The sequence below is a fragment of the Cebus imitator genome, unplaced genomic scaffold (genome assembly GCF_001604975.1).
Source record: "Cebus imitator isolate Cc_AM_T3 unplaced genomic scaffold, Cebus_imitator-1.0 Scaffold144, whole genome shotgun sequence".
Lineage (NCBI taxonomy): Eukaryota > Metazoa > Chordata > Mammalia > Primates > Cebidae > Cebus > Cebus imitator.
In genome coordinates this window covers 2,158,114-2,173,259 of record NW_016107459.1, presented here as the reverse complement: position 1 = coordinate 2,173,259, position 15,146 = coordinate 2,158,114, and the positions used below count along the sequence as shown (strand labels likewise).

The window sequence follows — 15,146 nt, the reverse complement described above, 5'->3', positions numbered from 1 at the left end:
TGGTAGGCATCTGAGAAGGTGCTAGTCAGTTCCCAGTAAAATTCTTGCAACACAGAAGTTTGATAGGAAAGCATAATTGTGAGTGGTAGACAGTGAGTGCTTTTATCTATAGTTGGAAGAAGTTGATTTCATAGCTGTGTTTGTGTAGTTCTTGATATGTGTAGTGTCCCAGATGGCAAATATTCTGTACATGGCCTGCCTGCCCAACACAGTCTCCGGTATAGTTAAGTGTGGGTTGCTTTTGCTTTTTTCCTTTCTAGTAAAACATTTTCCTGGTTTTGAAAGCAGGGATGTGGTTAGAAACTTTAGCCCACAGAAGCCTAATGAACACCTATGGAGCACCACATAGGTTGGAAGACAAATGCAAGGTCTTCAGATTCTAGGTGGAAAGAGAACTCTGAGGGGATCAAGAAAGGTGCCACCATGCCAGCAACTCGAGCAAAGCATGGACTACTTCCAGATCACAGGGGTGCAGGCCCAGGGCTGCAAGCTCAATTTTCTTCTTCCTAAAAATCTAGCTGATAGGGTCATATATTCTAGAAGTCAGCCACCTTATATTAGGACTCCTCATCATTTCACTTTTTCTATCAGGTGTCTTTACTACCATGGAAGGACCCTTGATAGTGCTGCTTTTGGAGCTATAATTTGTTATTTTCTAAGAAGCATTGATGGGGATAGAGTCCAGCATTTAAAAACACTTGAGTAGCTGATGTGTGTTTGATTTTAGTGAGCTTAGTTTAAATTTCAGGCATTTATGCTTCATCTACTGTGAATCATGAGATAAGATATTTACATCCCTGAGATGTGAATTATCTACTATTCATTTTCAGAAGTGTGTGGTTGGTCACCTTAAGGAACAGGGCCATGGACTAGCTTAGTGAGGCGTGGCCACTGTCCTCTGCAGGCTGCAGCAGTAAATTACCATGGCAATTTAGACAACTGACATCAGTGATAAGCAAATGTTCTTTTTAATTGTTGTTGTCATGTCCTAGGATTTATGTATTCATTTATATGGAGTTCCTTAAGCCCTATCAATAAATAAGCCCTCAGAAGAGTGGTAAATTATAATAAATGACCCTGGGTGTCTTTGACAGAGCTGACCTTTGACATCATTAGTGCAGCCCTGATGGGTTTGCTAGATAAGAGCTGACTTTAAAGGATAAAAGAAAATCTGGACATGTTTATTTTGAATGGCCCTCGAGGTTTTAATAAGAATATTTGCATCAGAAGAAATATAACAGGGGTGAAAAAAGTCACCCATGTTTTGGCTTAATGTAAAGTCACTGGCGAAAAGGAAGACCAAGGACCCGGGTCAAGGAGAGGGGATTCTTCTAAGGATAGGATCAGAAAATGAGGAAAAAATCTTACGAAGTAGCCTAGTGGGCTTAGAGTAGATAAGTATCACTAAAACTAACCAAGATCTTTGTGACTTAAAAATAGCTACTTTTATAGAATATGCTTAATGCTTTTATAAGTGACATTGAGTGTGTCATATGCATGACCTGCATACCAACCACCCCCATAAGATATGAATCCATCTTCTATTGTGCTTAATCCCCACAGTATCCTAAAATCGATTTACATGTATTAAGGTCATAGAAGCAGCCCCATATTGAAATGTAATGAGTAAACCTCAAAGGCAAGCACAACACCTTCTAAAACTCTGTCTCCCTTTTGGCCAAGTATCTGATACTAATGTAAGGATAGGGTTTTAATGCCCAGACACCTACATACAGGCTTTGAAAACAAAGTCTAGTTAAGACAAAATTGAATTGAATTCAATTTAATTAATACTAAAAAGGTAGAAAAAAGAGCCTCACAAGCAAAACTTTTTTAATCCCCTAATGATAGTTCTGTTTTGCAAAGAAGAAACTGAGGCATATAATTGAAACAGCCTTTTTAACACCCACAGATGAATGCTAGAGCCAATGTATAAAGGCAGATCTGTCTCATTTTTAAGCCTGTTCTCGTGCAGCATCTTGGATGCCAGAAGCAAGTGGTTGTCAGCTGTTACTGCTTTAAAATGGGGAAAAGATTCCCTATTTAATAAATGGTGTTGGAAAAACTGGCTAGCCATAGACAGAAAACTGAAACTGGACCCCTTCCTTACGCCTTATACAAAAATTAACTCCAGGTGGATTAAAGACTTAAACATAAGATGTAAAACCATAAAAACCCTAGAAGAAAACCTACACAATACCATTCAGGACATAGGCATAGGCAAAGACTTCATCACTAAAACACCAAAAGCAATGGCAACAAAAGCCAAAACTGACAAATGGGATCTAATTAAACTAAAGAGCTTCTGCACAGCAAAAGAAACTATCATCGGAGTAAACAGGCTACCTACAGAATGGGAGAACATTTTTACAATCTATCCATTTGACAAAGGGCTATGTCCAGAATCTACAAGGAACTTAAACAAACATACAAGAAAAAGCAAACAACCCCAAACAAAAAATGGGCAAAGGATATAAACAGACGCTTCTCAAAAAGAGACGTTTATGCGGCCAACAAACATGAAAAAAAGCTCATCCTCACTGGTCATTAGAGAAATGCAAATCAAAACCACAATGAGGTACCATCTCATGCCAGTTAGAATGGTGATCATTAAAAAGTCAGGAAACAACAGTTACAGGAAAGGATGTGGAGAAATAGAAATGCTTTTACACTGTTGGTGGGAGTATAAATCAGTTCAACCATTGTGGGAAGACAGTGTGGTGATTCCTCAAGGATCTAGAACCAGAAATACCATTTGACCCAGCAATTCCATTACTGGGTATGTACCCAAAGGGTTGTAAATAATTCTGTAGAGACACATACACATGTGTGTTATTGCAGCAGTACTCACAATAGCAAAAACTTGGAACCAACCCAAATGCCCATCAATGCTAATCTGGATATAGAAAATGTGGCACATATACACCATGCAGCTATAAAAAAGGATGAGTTTATGTCCTTTTCAGGGACATGAATAAAGCTGGAAACCATCATTCTCAGCAAACTACCACAGGAACAGAAAAACAAACACTACATGTTCTCACTCATAAGTGGGAGTTGAACAATGAGAACACATAGACACGGGGAGGGGAACATTACACACCCGGGCCTGTCAGGGGGCTAGGGATAGCATCAGGAGAAATACCTAATGTAGATGATGGGTTGATGGATACAGCAAACCACCATGGAACATGTATACCTGTGTAACAAACCTGCACATTCTGTACATGTATCCCAGAATTTGAAGTATTTAAGAAATGGGATTTTCTTCTAATGTGTAGAGCTCCTCCAATTATTAATATTTATTTTTTCCACATGGCATCATTTTCGAGGGAAATGTTTCTCCTTTATTTACTTATCATAGGGTTTTATGCCAAATGCAATGTGATGATCATGCGTTAACAAACACGTCATTCTAGCAAAGGTCTCCAGTTACATTAGAGTGGAAATGCCAAGGTTTGGTACACCTCTTTGCTTGCCCCACACTTGAAACAGAAGACACTGTTTGGAAGTTGTTTTATTTAAGGAAGACAACCTATCTATGCCATTTTAGCTTTATAAATTTCATGACTATAAATGATAATGTTTCAAATGGAGAGAGATTTTACAATCCAAATCAGCTGGGTTATCTCATTCAGTCACTGAATAACAAATTAAGCCAGGTGCCTACCGAACCCTCGTCTGTTATTTCCCTGTCTCTCCTCATTAGAATCTACTAATTATTGCTCACATAGTACTTAGAAGGACTGTGGAGGTGTAGCCTGAGGGCTGAGACCCAACCCTGTCTCGGCTGTTTCACCAGCTTTATAATGTTAGACAAATCCCTTTATCACTCTATGCTCAAAGGGTTAAATTAGGAAATTCCAATCAATGACCTATTTTCACTCCACCATCCTAGGAGTTTGCAAATTCACGACAATGTAGACTTGATTTTCAGGATTTAAATCTGGTTAATGATGTTCAGAAGTTATGACATTTCTCACATCAGAATATTTCCTTGATAATTTTTTTCTATAAAAGTATTATGGCATAAAAGCGGTTGCATTATTTAAAATGTAATAAAAGCATGATCATTTTTTGCTGTCATCCATATTGCATGTAAAGAAAAAATTCTAAAAGGCTAGAAAAATAAAAGTAGTTGCTGCTTATTGGGGAAATGAAGATTTACATTTGGTTTCTGGCGTTACTCTTGAGATTCTCAGATAAAAACCCACCAAATAGGCTACATTTAGGCACATTGTTGTTCAGTACTGGGTCTTAGCTGTGCATCTAGGGATAATTTGATGTTGCTTCCTTCAATGTAAATGCTAAGGAAAGCTCTCTTGCTCTTTTTCTTTTTTTCAATACTTGGACAAGGCTCCGATCTTTACAGTGGTTGGACATCACTAAAAAGTTTGGGCGACCCCACCCATAGTCTAAATGATGACCTTGTGCAAATTAGAAAAAAGCCATTTTTTCCCTAAGTCACTTTACTACCAGCAGTCAGAAGATGGTTCTATCATCAATCCAAATTTACAGTAAACACAAATACGAACAGTGCCACCCAGACCTGGACAGTGTAATACTACACATTGTCAGCTTTACTGACCCAAATTTTAGTTGAGTGAATTTCAACACTTGGGGCAACTTTGCAAACATCCTTTCTCACCTTCGAGGATCGGTATCTTCATATGAAAAAGGTCTAATGAGATAATCTCTTGAGATGATGTTTGGAGCAATTCTGAGATGGCCTTCAAGTAAAAGGAGCATTGCACGACCTATTTAAGACACAGCCTGCTCTTGCTCCAGTTTTCCAATATTTTTCCTTCACTTAAAGGTTTTCTCCAACTTGAATTTCCTTTAGTCCCTGTTCCTGCAGGTCAGGAAAATCTTGTCTTTAAAAAAAATAAATTTCCTTTAAAAATACAAATTATATCTAGGTGCAATGGCTCACACCTATAATCCCAGCACTTTGGGAAGCCAAGGTGGAAGGAGAGCTTAAGCCCAGGAGTTGGAAACCAGCCTGGGCAACATAAAGAGACCCAATTTTTACAAAATATTAAAATAGCCGGGGTGTGGTGGTGAAGATCTGTGGCCCCAGCTACTTGGGAGGCTGAGGTGAGAGGATTGCTTGAGCCCAGGAAATCGAGGCTGCAGTGAGCTCTCATCACGCCACTGCACTCCAGTGTGCGTGACACAGCATGACCCTGTCTCAAATAAATAAATACAGTGTTTTAAAAAGTGGATGTAGTTTATAAGCAGTTTCCCTTGAAAAAGCATTGTTTTGAAAAAGCAGTTGCTGAGGCCGTGCTGTACCCGGTGGTAACAAGCCTCATACCGTTTCCTCAGCGCCATGCCTGTTCTTCCCCTCTCAGTCTAAGAGAGGTGATTTTGAACATTGTTTTCAAGGGAAGTGGATTTTGTTCTGAGCCATACTTTCACGGCAAGATTGTTTCTTTCATTGCAGGACATTCCATATCTTTGGCCTTCACTCACCAAATACCGTAAGACAACCCCTTAATCCTTGTGACAACCAAAAAACACCATTACCATTTTGTTTCCAAACACCCTCTTGGGAAATGGCACCGCTCTTGGTTGAGATACGTTTTTAGCATCAATTTGCACTCTGGCCTTGAAAATGTGCTTTGGAAACATACAACCATGTCTTTTGCCAGAAGCCACAAAGGCCAGGCATAAGCCCCTTTACATAAAGAGAGTGAAAGAATCCTTAGACATGATCATTGCATACAGCTTCTGTTAAAAACTGGGCTCCTTGTCTGTGTAATAACTGGGGAAACAAATTTAAAAGAGTTTCCTAAGATCACTCATTAGGTAATAGGCTATGTTGACTCTACAAATAAAATCCCTTAAGAACCCAGCATCCTAGTGTACCTTAGTAACGTGCATCATGATTATATCAATGTCATTGTTGGCCATTTATTGATGGCTGGCGACATACCAGCACCTTACAAATCTCATTTATCCTTTCCACAGCTCTAGAGAAACTACTCATATCCCTTACACAGATTAGAAAACTGATGCTTAGAAAAGTGAAGTAGTTGGCCAAGCTCTCCCAGCTAAGTGGCAGAGCTAGGCTTCAAGCTGAAGTTCATGAGACTGCAAAAGCAATGTGCTGGCCCATGGCCTGGAGCTATTTTTAGTCCACCTTACTTTCAAGTAGCAGGAAAGTTAACTGAAGTCCCTAACTTTTGAACCAGGCTGTCTGTAGCAACCCAAAAAACAATTATTTTGCACTATGTTCTGCCAGAGATGTTATTTTTTATTATTGCTAGGACGACTCTCAGCAGGGTCACTTCATTAGCTGAAGAAAATGTTCCCTGTTGTTCCGTGAGAGCGGATCAGATGGAGAAGCATGAAAACAAACACCAGAAAGTGATTCTGTGATCCCCTCCTTTAGGGGATGGAACAGCAATCTCCTCCTTCTCTGATTCCCAGCCTCCTAAGTGATGTTTTACTCTGTAGTTGTAGAAGTGTTTTAAAAACGTTGGAAAAAGTTTTACAGGGATGCCTTCCAAAACTCTTTATCAGTGTTTCCATAACAGAGTAAATTGGAGTGTCAAACCTTTGGTGGGTACACTTAATACTGGTCTGTTTTAAATTTCCCATGTAGGAAAATAAGAGTTTGGCTAGATTGGATCTAATTGCCTGTGAGGAATAATTAAAGTGAGATTTTTTTAAAAATATTTTTAAATATTTTAATATTAAATATTTTAATATTGTATATATAGTGAGACTATAATATTTTTAAATATTTTCTTTAAGTTCTTTCTCAAATGCAAACGCTTCATCTGTTATACTGATACACCTATTGACAGATATCTCCCAAGCCATGTGTTATAGAAGTCTATCACTTTGCTCCATTTGTAAATCCGTGTTTATAGAAACCAAAGTAATTTTTTTCAAAATTACTTTTCATCACAGGTTTTGCATTTCACTTAGGATAAAATTAAAACTCATTGTGGAGGGCCAGGCACAGTGACCCCAGCCTGTAATCCCAGCATTGTGGGAGGCCGAAGTGGGCAGATACTTTGAGCCCAGGATTTCAAGACCAACATGGCAAAACCCTGTCTGTATAAAAATACCAAAATTAGCTGGACGTGCTGGTACTTATTCTGTAATCCCAGCCACTCGGGAGGCTGAGGCAGGAGAATTGCTTGAATCCAGGAGACAGAGGTTGCAGTGAGCCACTGCACTTCAGCCTGAGTGACAGAGGGAGCCTCTTTAGCCTGTTCCATCATCACATGACCTGGTGCTGCCTATCCTCATGCCCCGTTTCCTCCCTTTCCTTCCTCACTCCCCCACCCTCACTCTGTCTTTCTGTCAGGACTTTTGTATTTATTGTCCTTTCTCATCAAACAGTTGCCTTCTGAACTTCACTTGGAAGATTCCTTCTTTTTTTCAAGCTCCAGTTCAAATTTCATCTCAATTTAAAAAAAATTTTTTTTTCCTAATTCCCTAAGTTGGCCATCCTGACATCTTCAATCACATTACATTCTTTTAGTTTGTTTGTTTATTTCTTGAGATGGAGTCTCACTCTGTCACCTAGGTTGGAGTGCAATGGTGCTCTCTTGGCTCACTACAACCTCCGCCTCCCAGGTTCAAGTGATTCTCCTGCCTCAGTCTCCCGAGTAGCTGGGATTACAGCCACACAGCACTATACCTGGCTAATTTTTGTATTTTTAGTAGAGCCAGGGTTTTACCATGTTGGTCAGGCTGGTCTCAAACTCCTGACCTCATGATCAGCCTGCCTCGGCCTCCCAAAGTGCTGGGATTACAGGTTTGAGCCATTTTGCCCAGCCTGGTTTATTTTTAAAAGAACATTTTCATTATTTGAAATGATCTTATTATTTTGTTTACTTGCTTCTTTTCTGTTAAACTTGAGTAAAAACAGAACAGCATCCCCATATCTACAACAGAACTCACAATATAATAGGGTTCAAGAGTATTTGCTAAATGGATGATGAATGAATGAATTCCAATTCTGTACCTGGAATGAAATTGAAGTTTCAGATAAATACCATAAGGCACAAAAACATTCACTGAATAGTTCAAATCTACATAATTTGTGAAAGTTGACATTCAAATCAATATTATATATTCCTTATTATTGGTCTGCCTGTTATGAACAGGAATTCTAGTGTGAAGCAGGGATAAACAAAACTCAGAACTGCTTTATAGGGAAAAAATTCAGACCACATGATATCTAGCCAGAGATAGGCTTTTCCTTTTGTAAGATGCAGCTCTTCTGCATATTCAAGCAGGCCCACGCTGATTCTTTTCTTTTTTTTCTTTCTCTTTTTTTTTTTATTTTTTTATTTTTTTTGAGATAGAGTCTTGCTCTGTCGCCCAGGCTGGAGTGCAGTGGCACGATCTCTACCCACTGCAACCTCCACCTCCCAGTCTCGAGTGATTCTCCCATCTCAGCCCCACCCCTCGCCCACCAAGTAGCTGGAATAATAGGCACACGCCACCAAGCCTGGCTAATTTTTTGTATTTTTGGTAGAGATAGGCTTTCACCTTGTTGCCCAGACTGGTCTCATACTCATGAGCTTAGGCAATAAAGGTGCCTCAGCCTCCCAACGTGTTGGAATTATAGACCTGAGTCACCATGCCAGGCTGCCAGGCTGCCAGGCTGATTGTTACCAAAAGTTTCAGGATGAGCATCATAGCATTTCTAAATATGCCTTTTATACTCATTTCCTTGCCCTCTTACCTGCAAAAATAAGTCTTTTGACATTCCTCTATTTAACATCATGCCTTCCAAGAGGATGGCATTGTGATCTGATCTCTACTTGTTTTGTGTTAAGTCTTTGGGTTTTGAAAATAGAACCTGTGTCTGTCCCAGATGTCCTTTTATTGAGTTCACAGAATACAAATCGAAAAATTTTATTACCAGACAGAGGTGTTTAAAAATGAAAATCAAACCTAATACATGGACTCAGACAACTGGAATAAGGAATATAATATTTATAAAACTGAGTAGGAGGTTGCAATCATTGCTCTAAAATAAAGCATTAAAAATTAATTCAGAGCAAACGTGCCGTGCCACAGCAAAGCTCTCTTTCATTAAGGTAGCACTGCATGTTTCTCCAGAATTAGTTCCCCCAAATAGGTAAATAGCTGAGTGTTGTAAGAACAGAGTGTTCTGTAAACTACGGAAGTGCTACCTGAAGCACGATTGAGAGTTACTTTTAGTATTACAGCTTTATAGACCTTTCATTTTGAACCAATTAATTGTGATTCTTGCAGTTTTCCTCTATTTTTCTCCTTGAATATTACCAGAAAGGTTTAATTCACATGCTTACTAGTCATCTTCATTTGATTAATCCAAATGGTAGTAGATCATTTGATTAATTCATATGTAGCAGTATATTAAATCTTGATGAACTGTGGGTACCCATTGGAAGATATACTTTAAAACTTTCCATAGGTTTTTCATTTTGAAAAGTTTGTGTTGCACATATTTTAAATGACTTTTTCCTATCTTATTCCACTTCACATTATTATCATTATCCATATTGTGTTATTGTTAGTTTCCATCTTCAAGTACACTAAACAGGAAGAGAAATAAAATGCTAATGCTATTTCTGCACTTTCCATTGAGAGGAGGTTTTTATTTTTCCCAATATACACCATTCCTCTGAAGCCCTAAAATAAATAACCTTATAACCTCTAGGGCCTATTGGTTTTCTAATGATTTCAAATAAAAAGCATCCAGTTTCCATTGCACTGACAAACTGTTCAGTCCCTGGGCAAAACCTATTGGATTCCTATTAAATGAAGGGGGCAAGAAACAACAGAAAATCCAAAAAGTAGATTTGAGATGGAGTGGGGAGAGGTGGTCTCAGCTCAGCTCAGTAAATGGGTACTTAACCTTTGACCAGTGATGACAGGTCTTCTTTAGTTCTCTTAGACCAAGCACAAGCTGTTATGATTAAATAAATAAATAAAAACTGTTTAGAGCCTTACTGAATATGTCCTGGGGATTAAAGCATATGGCAGGGGTAAGGAAAAAAGATTTTCCTTATGCTAATGACCCTTGATGTCTGAAATAAATTAGATCCATTAGAGTTTATGCTCTATAAAAGAAAGACTTTAAGCACTCCAAAGTTAGTGACTCGAGACCAGCTTTTGCTCTAAAATTCAATCTGCCTGCTTATTAATTCTTAGTGAGGCTCCAGAGCAGACATGAGATGCAAAATAATAATTCTGTACTAAACCAGAATTTTAAAGGACCACAGGTTTCTTTTCCTTTTAATTAAACCATTTTTCATGCTTCCCATTTTGTTTCCCTCATTAATTTGATTTTGTTCCCATTTTTGTTTCATTTTTTTTCTTTTAAAGGTTTCATTTATCCCATTTCAACTGAACAGAGAACCCAGAATGAATATGGATTTTCTTGTAAGTTTGATGTTTGGATTTTATGTTGCTGAATAATCATTTAATGTTATTGCCCCTAGTTCAAGTTTACCTTTCTTTGGATTACAGATGTGCACACAGGAAATAGGAGCCTAATATATTCTAACATGAAAAATAAATTAGATTTTTGCTGCTGAAGAAAAGAAAGGGTCATTTCAAGACTCTGCCAGCTTTAAAATCTATCAGTCTACCATTCAAAGCTTGAGTCCCAGTAGCTGACAAAACGTATCATGAAATATGCTGATATAAGTAAAGGGCAGGGTTCAAATACTAAAAAGGAAAGGGTAGAGAAAAGACAGATCTGTAGAGCTGGAAATCATGAATGTCAAATAAGTAACTATGACCTGGTAAAGTAAAACATTAAGGATTTAGATATAATATTCTGACCAGAGTTCAGAATCCTGCAGCAGCGCATGAAATAAAAACCAGCAGAAAAGTGAAGTAAGCACTTTGAAAGCAGCACTCACCCAACCAAGAGTATTTGGGACATCACTGGTTTTCTGAAGAAAATCTGCTGATATTGACTTGATTGATGGGAAAGTGAATATTCTGAAAATTCAGGGAAGAAAATTATTTTAAAAAGAAAGCAAAATCCTTTTGGATACATTACGTTTAAACACAAAATGCTAAAAGAGATAGAGAAATTTCCAATAGAGAATTCATTTACACTGCTAATATATGAGAGTCCATGACATTAGAGTGTGGTCTCGTGAGCCACTCGCAAATGAAATGATGAGTTATTTCACCATGTAAACCACGTGGCTGTGAGTCTTAGAAGAGCTCTGTGGTTCCTACATTCTAGGAGGTGATGGGACCTACAAATTTGAAAGTTCCCTCTCCCCAAAAAATGCACATGTATATAAAATTGACCAAAAAATTCTGGGTTGTTCTCGACCACCTGAAGCACCAATTTAACAACCTCTTTTACAATGAGTGGAGCAGCTTTGATTAATTTTGCTGAACATGTTTTCATGGGTCACAGAAAACTAAAAACAGAGTCTTAAAAATGTCAAAGGGGTTCACAAGGTTTCATTTGATTTGTTTGTTTTAATTATCAGCTTCTATCACCTTTTCCAGCTGGATGAAAGCATGTTCTATGCCACCAAGGCAACATGGAACATTTATAGGAATTCTGTTCCAGATGCAAGGCCTCAGTTGACTGACACACTATGTTGGTCAAATGCTTGTTTGCCTTCTGGGGTAGCCTGACCTTTCTGATCACTGAACCAGGCCTTTATCTTACTTAGTGCTCAGGAGAGCTATATTTTATTCTAGTAATGAGTAGCTCAAATGTAAATCTCTGGCAGGGGACCGTGAGAAGCTCAGCGTTCACAGAGATAATACAGCATCTGTATCAAAAGCCTGGACTTAGAGAAGGTTATCGGCATTAACCTCTGTTCCCCAGATCTGGGTCCTCAGAAAGCACACCTTTCAAATCTGTTTGCTCCTAATATTTGCTTTGCTTAGTTACACCATTCCCACCCATCTTTCCATCGATTTAGGGGAAAGTGAGGAGAGTGCTATGGAAAGTAATTTTATGACTTACAGCGATACTTAGGAAAATATTCTCGTTCAATAAATATACAGATTTAAAACATGCTAGATATTTCTAACAGTTTCTAAAGAATTATCAGTGAATTCAAAAACCCTTCCAAACTTGTCCACCTAAAATGAGTTATAAGCTTTTTTTTCCTGTGGGTTGGGATGGTTTTAGTTCCAGTTTCTTTATAAGCCTAGTAATAAACGGACTGTTATGCTGCTCAATTATAAGACAGATTAGTGGGTGGATACATACTGAGAGAGAAAGGAAAAGAAATCAGAGATAATTTTCCACGGAAAGGCTACAGCCATTTTATATAGCTTTTGAAATAGATTTGAAATTAACCTATAAAAAAGGCAGTAAATGTCGGAAAAAATTATAGCAATACATATGTGTACTGTGGGAAATTTCTATAAGCAGCTGGTTCAGTGTTTCATTCTTCCCTCTAGCTGCTCCTGATTCAGATGATGTTGCTCTCTATGTTGGGATTGTGATAGCAGTGATCGTTTGCCTGGCAATCTCTGTAGTTGTGGCCTTGTTTGTGTATCGGAAGAATCATCGTGACTTTGAGTCAGATATTATTGACTCTTCAGCACTCAATGGGGGCTTTCAGCCTGTGAACATCAAAGCAGCAAGACAAGGTCAGTTGACATTCCACTTCACACCCTGTTACCTATGCATGTAAGCAGTTTCAAAATCAATGACTTCAGAGTCATCCCATTCAGCTAGAATGTAAGCTCCATGAAGACAGCAATTTGAGTCAGTTTTGTTCATTACTGCTTTAATGTCATGTACATACCAGATTAAAGTTAACAAGGCATACAGTTCCTCTTTTCTTTCTTTTCTGACAGATTTTTCTGTCACTTTTTAACTTCCATTTGAAAAGATTACACTGATTGTTTGACTGATTTCTTAAGTCTTTTTTTCCTTCCTTTGATAAGACATCTTGTATTGCTATGAATACAATGATTTACCAATGAACCCAACTCTTATATAGACCAAGAAAACTATAGCTAATAGTCACCTAGTGGGTACATTGTCCAATCCAGTCTGTTGAAATAGCTAAATACCTTGGGCATAATGAGTAGACTTCAAAGCAAAACATAGAATGAGCTTGGCCACTTACTTATAGCCAATAAGAAAATGGCTGGTAGTTACCTGATTGCCCTGTTTTCAGTAGAGCCTGTCTATCCACCTCCAATATTAGCCGAGCTGCTTTACTTTTGGCTCAGAAAGTGTAAGGGAGGGTCTGACTAATGTAGGTTGGCCTGAATGGAGAGCACCAATGGGATTCTTTTCTTTTTCTGACTCAGATCTGCTGGCAGTACCCCCAGACCTCACGTCAGCTGCAGCCATGTACAGAGGACCCGTCTATGCCCTGCATGACGTCTCAGACAAAATTCCAATGACCAACTCTCCAATTCTGGATCCACTGCCAAACCTGAAAATCAAAGTGTATAACACCTCAGGTGCTGTCACCCCCCAAGATGAGCTCTCTGAGATTACGTCCAAGCTGTCCCCTCAGATGACCCAGTCGTTGCTGGAGAATGAAGCCCTCAACCTGAAGAACCAGAGTCTAGCAAGACAGACTGATCCATCCTGTACCGCATTTGGCAGCTTCAACTCGCTCGGAGGTCACCTTATTGTTCCCAATTCAGGTATCTTCTTTGTTTGTGTCATGTTTTCATTAGGCCTGAAATGCTAAATGTGACCTATCCAGCCCAAATCTACTTTCAATGTAAACACAATATTACTTCAGACAAAATCAGCGAAGCCATTTCTCTTCCCCCAACCAGTTCAAAAAACACTTCCTCTAGAAATTTTATATTTACAGCTTTCTGCTGAGGTGTAGTCTGGAGCCATCACTGACCTCCTTTTCACTAAAACTTCAAAAGGCAGCATCAAGCCGCAAGTCCCACTGTTGTCATACTTTAAAAGGAAAACCTAATTATGAAATATATCATTTAGTTCATTTCCAGTTTACTACACCAAGAAATACTACAGCATACAAATTTTTTGATCATCAGAAGGCATCGTAATAGACATCAAATCTTCATTTATTAACCTAACTTTAATAAATAACTTTATCACACAGTCTTTTACCTCACAGTATGGATAACGTACACTATACTCACTCCTACCTCTGATATATGTATCCCGAATCACCAGATTCATCAGGTGTGCTCTTACACTGTTATTTGATCTTTGGTTTATTATGTAGTTTCTCTGCATCTAGAGAATGAGCCCCATAAAAGTTATGATGAGTTAAAGTTAATGACTGATACTGTTGGATTAAAAATTGATATTCATTAATCAGTATCGATAATCGGTTTGGAACCACGGGTCATGAAAGGGCTAATGGCTTCCTCTCTGAATTTATCTTAATTCTTTCGAACAAGGCTGTGAGTATTTTGTCAGTACAATAATAAAAAGCAGCTTGATTGACCTAAAGTGTTGCCATATTAAAAAAACATAATGCATATATAATCAAGGACTATACAGACCAATGAGTCTTCAAGCCCGAATATGAAATTTTATTTGATTTTTCCTGTCATTGAGTGTCTCATTTCAATGGCTTGGCAACTTTTACCCTATGTCTTTAAAAACATATTTTCACAAAATTAAAACATTTAATAAAGTATCATTTTTTCCTTTTTCTTCACAGTTTCCATAGTTAGGATCATGTATTACACAATGTTTTCCCCCTTTTTTCATTAATCCTCATGCTATTGCATGCTCTTTAAAATCATGACTTAAAATATCTTTAAAACAGTCCATTAATGAATGAATCAAAGCATACTTTAATGTTCTTCCATTGTCGAAACATTACAATTACTCTCAAAATACTTCTTTTCCCTCTGATATGTATTCTTCCTCTTCTTCCCATTTCTATACCTACCACTTTTTCATATGTGCATTGTTATAAGGGCTTCTTAAGTGGAAGGGAATGAGCTAGCATGTCTTAAATTCTTCCTATGTATAAAGCAATGGTGATCAACATATTATATTTCATTTAATGGACAAGCAATAGTTACCTGTTACTTTATACTCATGGTGCTGTTTCATCCCGATAACAAAGATGAAGGTATGTTTTATGTTTTCAATGAAAAAAATAAAAGCACTGAGGCTGCGTAGCCTCATGTGTGATCTTGCTGCTGTGCCCTCCACAAATCATTCTATACGATGA

The 15,146-nt window shown here is 38.1% G+C and overlaps 1 protein-coding gene across 2 annotated transcripts in view; it reads left to right on the top strand.

The window, feature by feature from the left end:
• UNC5C (unc-5 netrin receptor C) overlaps positions 1-15,146 on the top strand; it is a 381,554-nt gene that overhangs the window by 319,893 nt on the left and 46,515 nt on the right. The window contains exons 8-10 of one of the 2 annotated variants that reach the window (XM_017542437.2): positions 10,345-10,401; positions 12,409-12,600; positions 13,273-13,617. In XM_017542437.2, coding sequence (XP_017397926.1) covers positions 10,345-10,401; positions 12,409-12,600; positions 13,273-13,617 — 594 coding nt within the window. The remainder of the gene's footprint in view (positions 1-10,344; positions 10,402-12,408; positions 12,601-13,272; positions 13,618-15,146) is intronic. The other variant, XM_017542439.2, reaches the window with a different exon arrangement.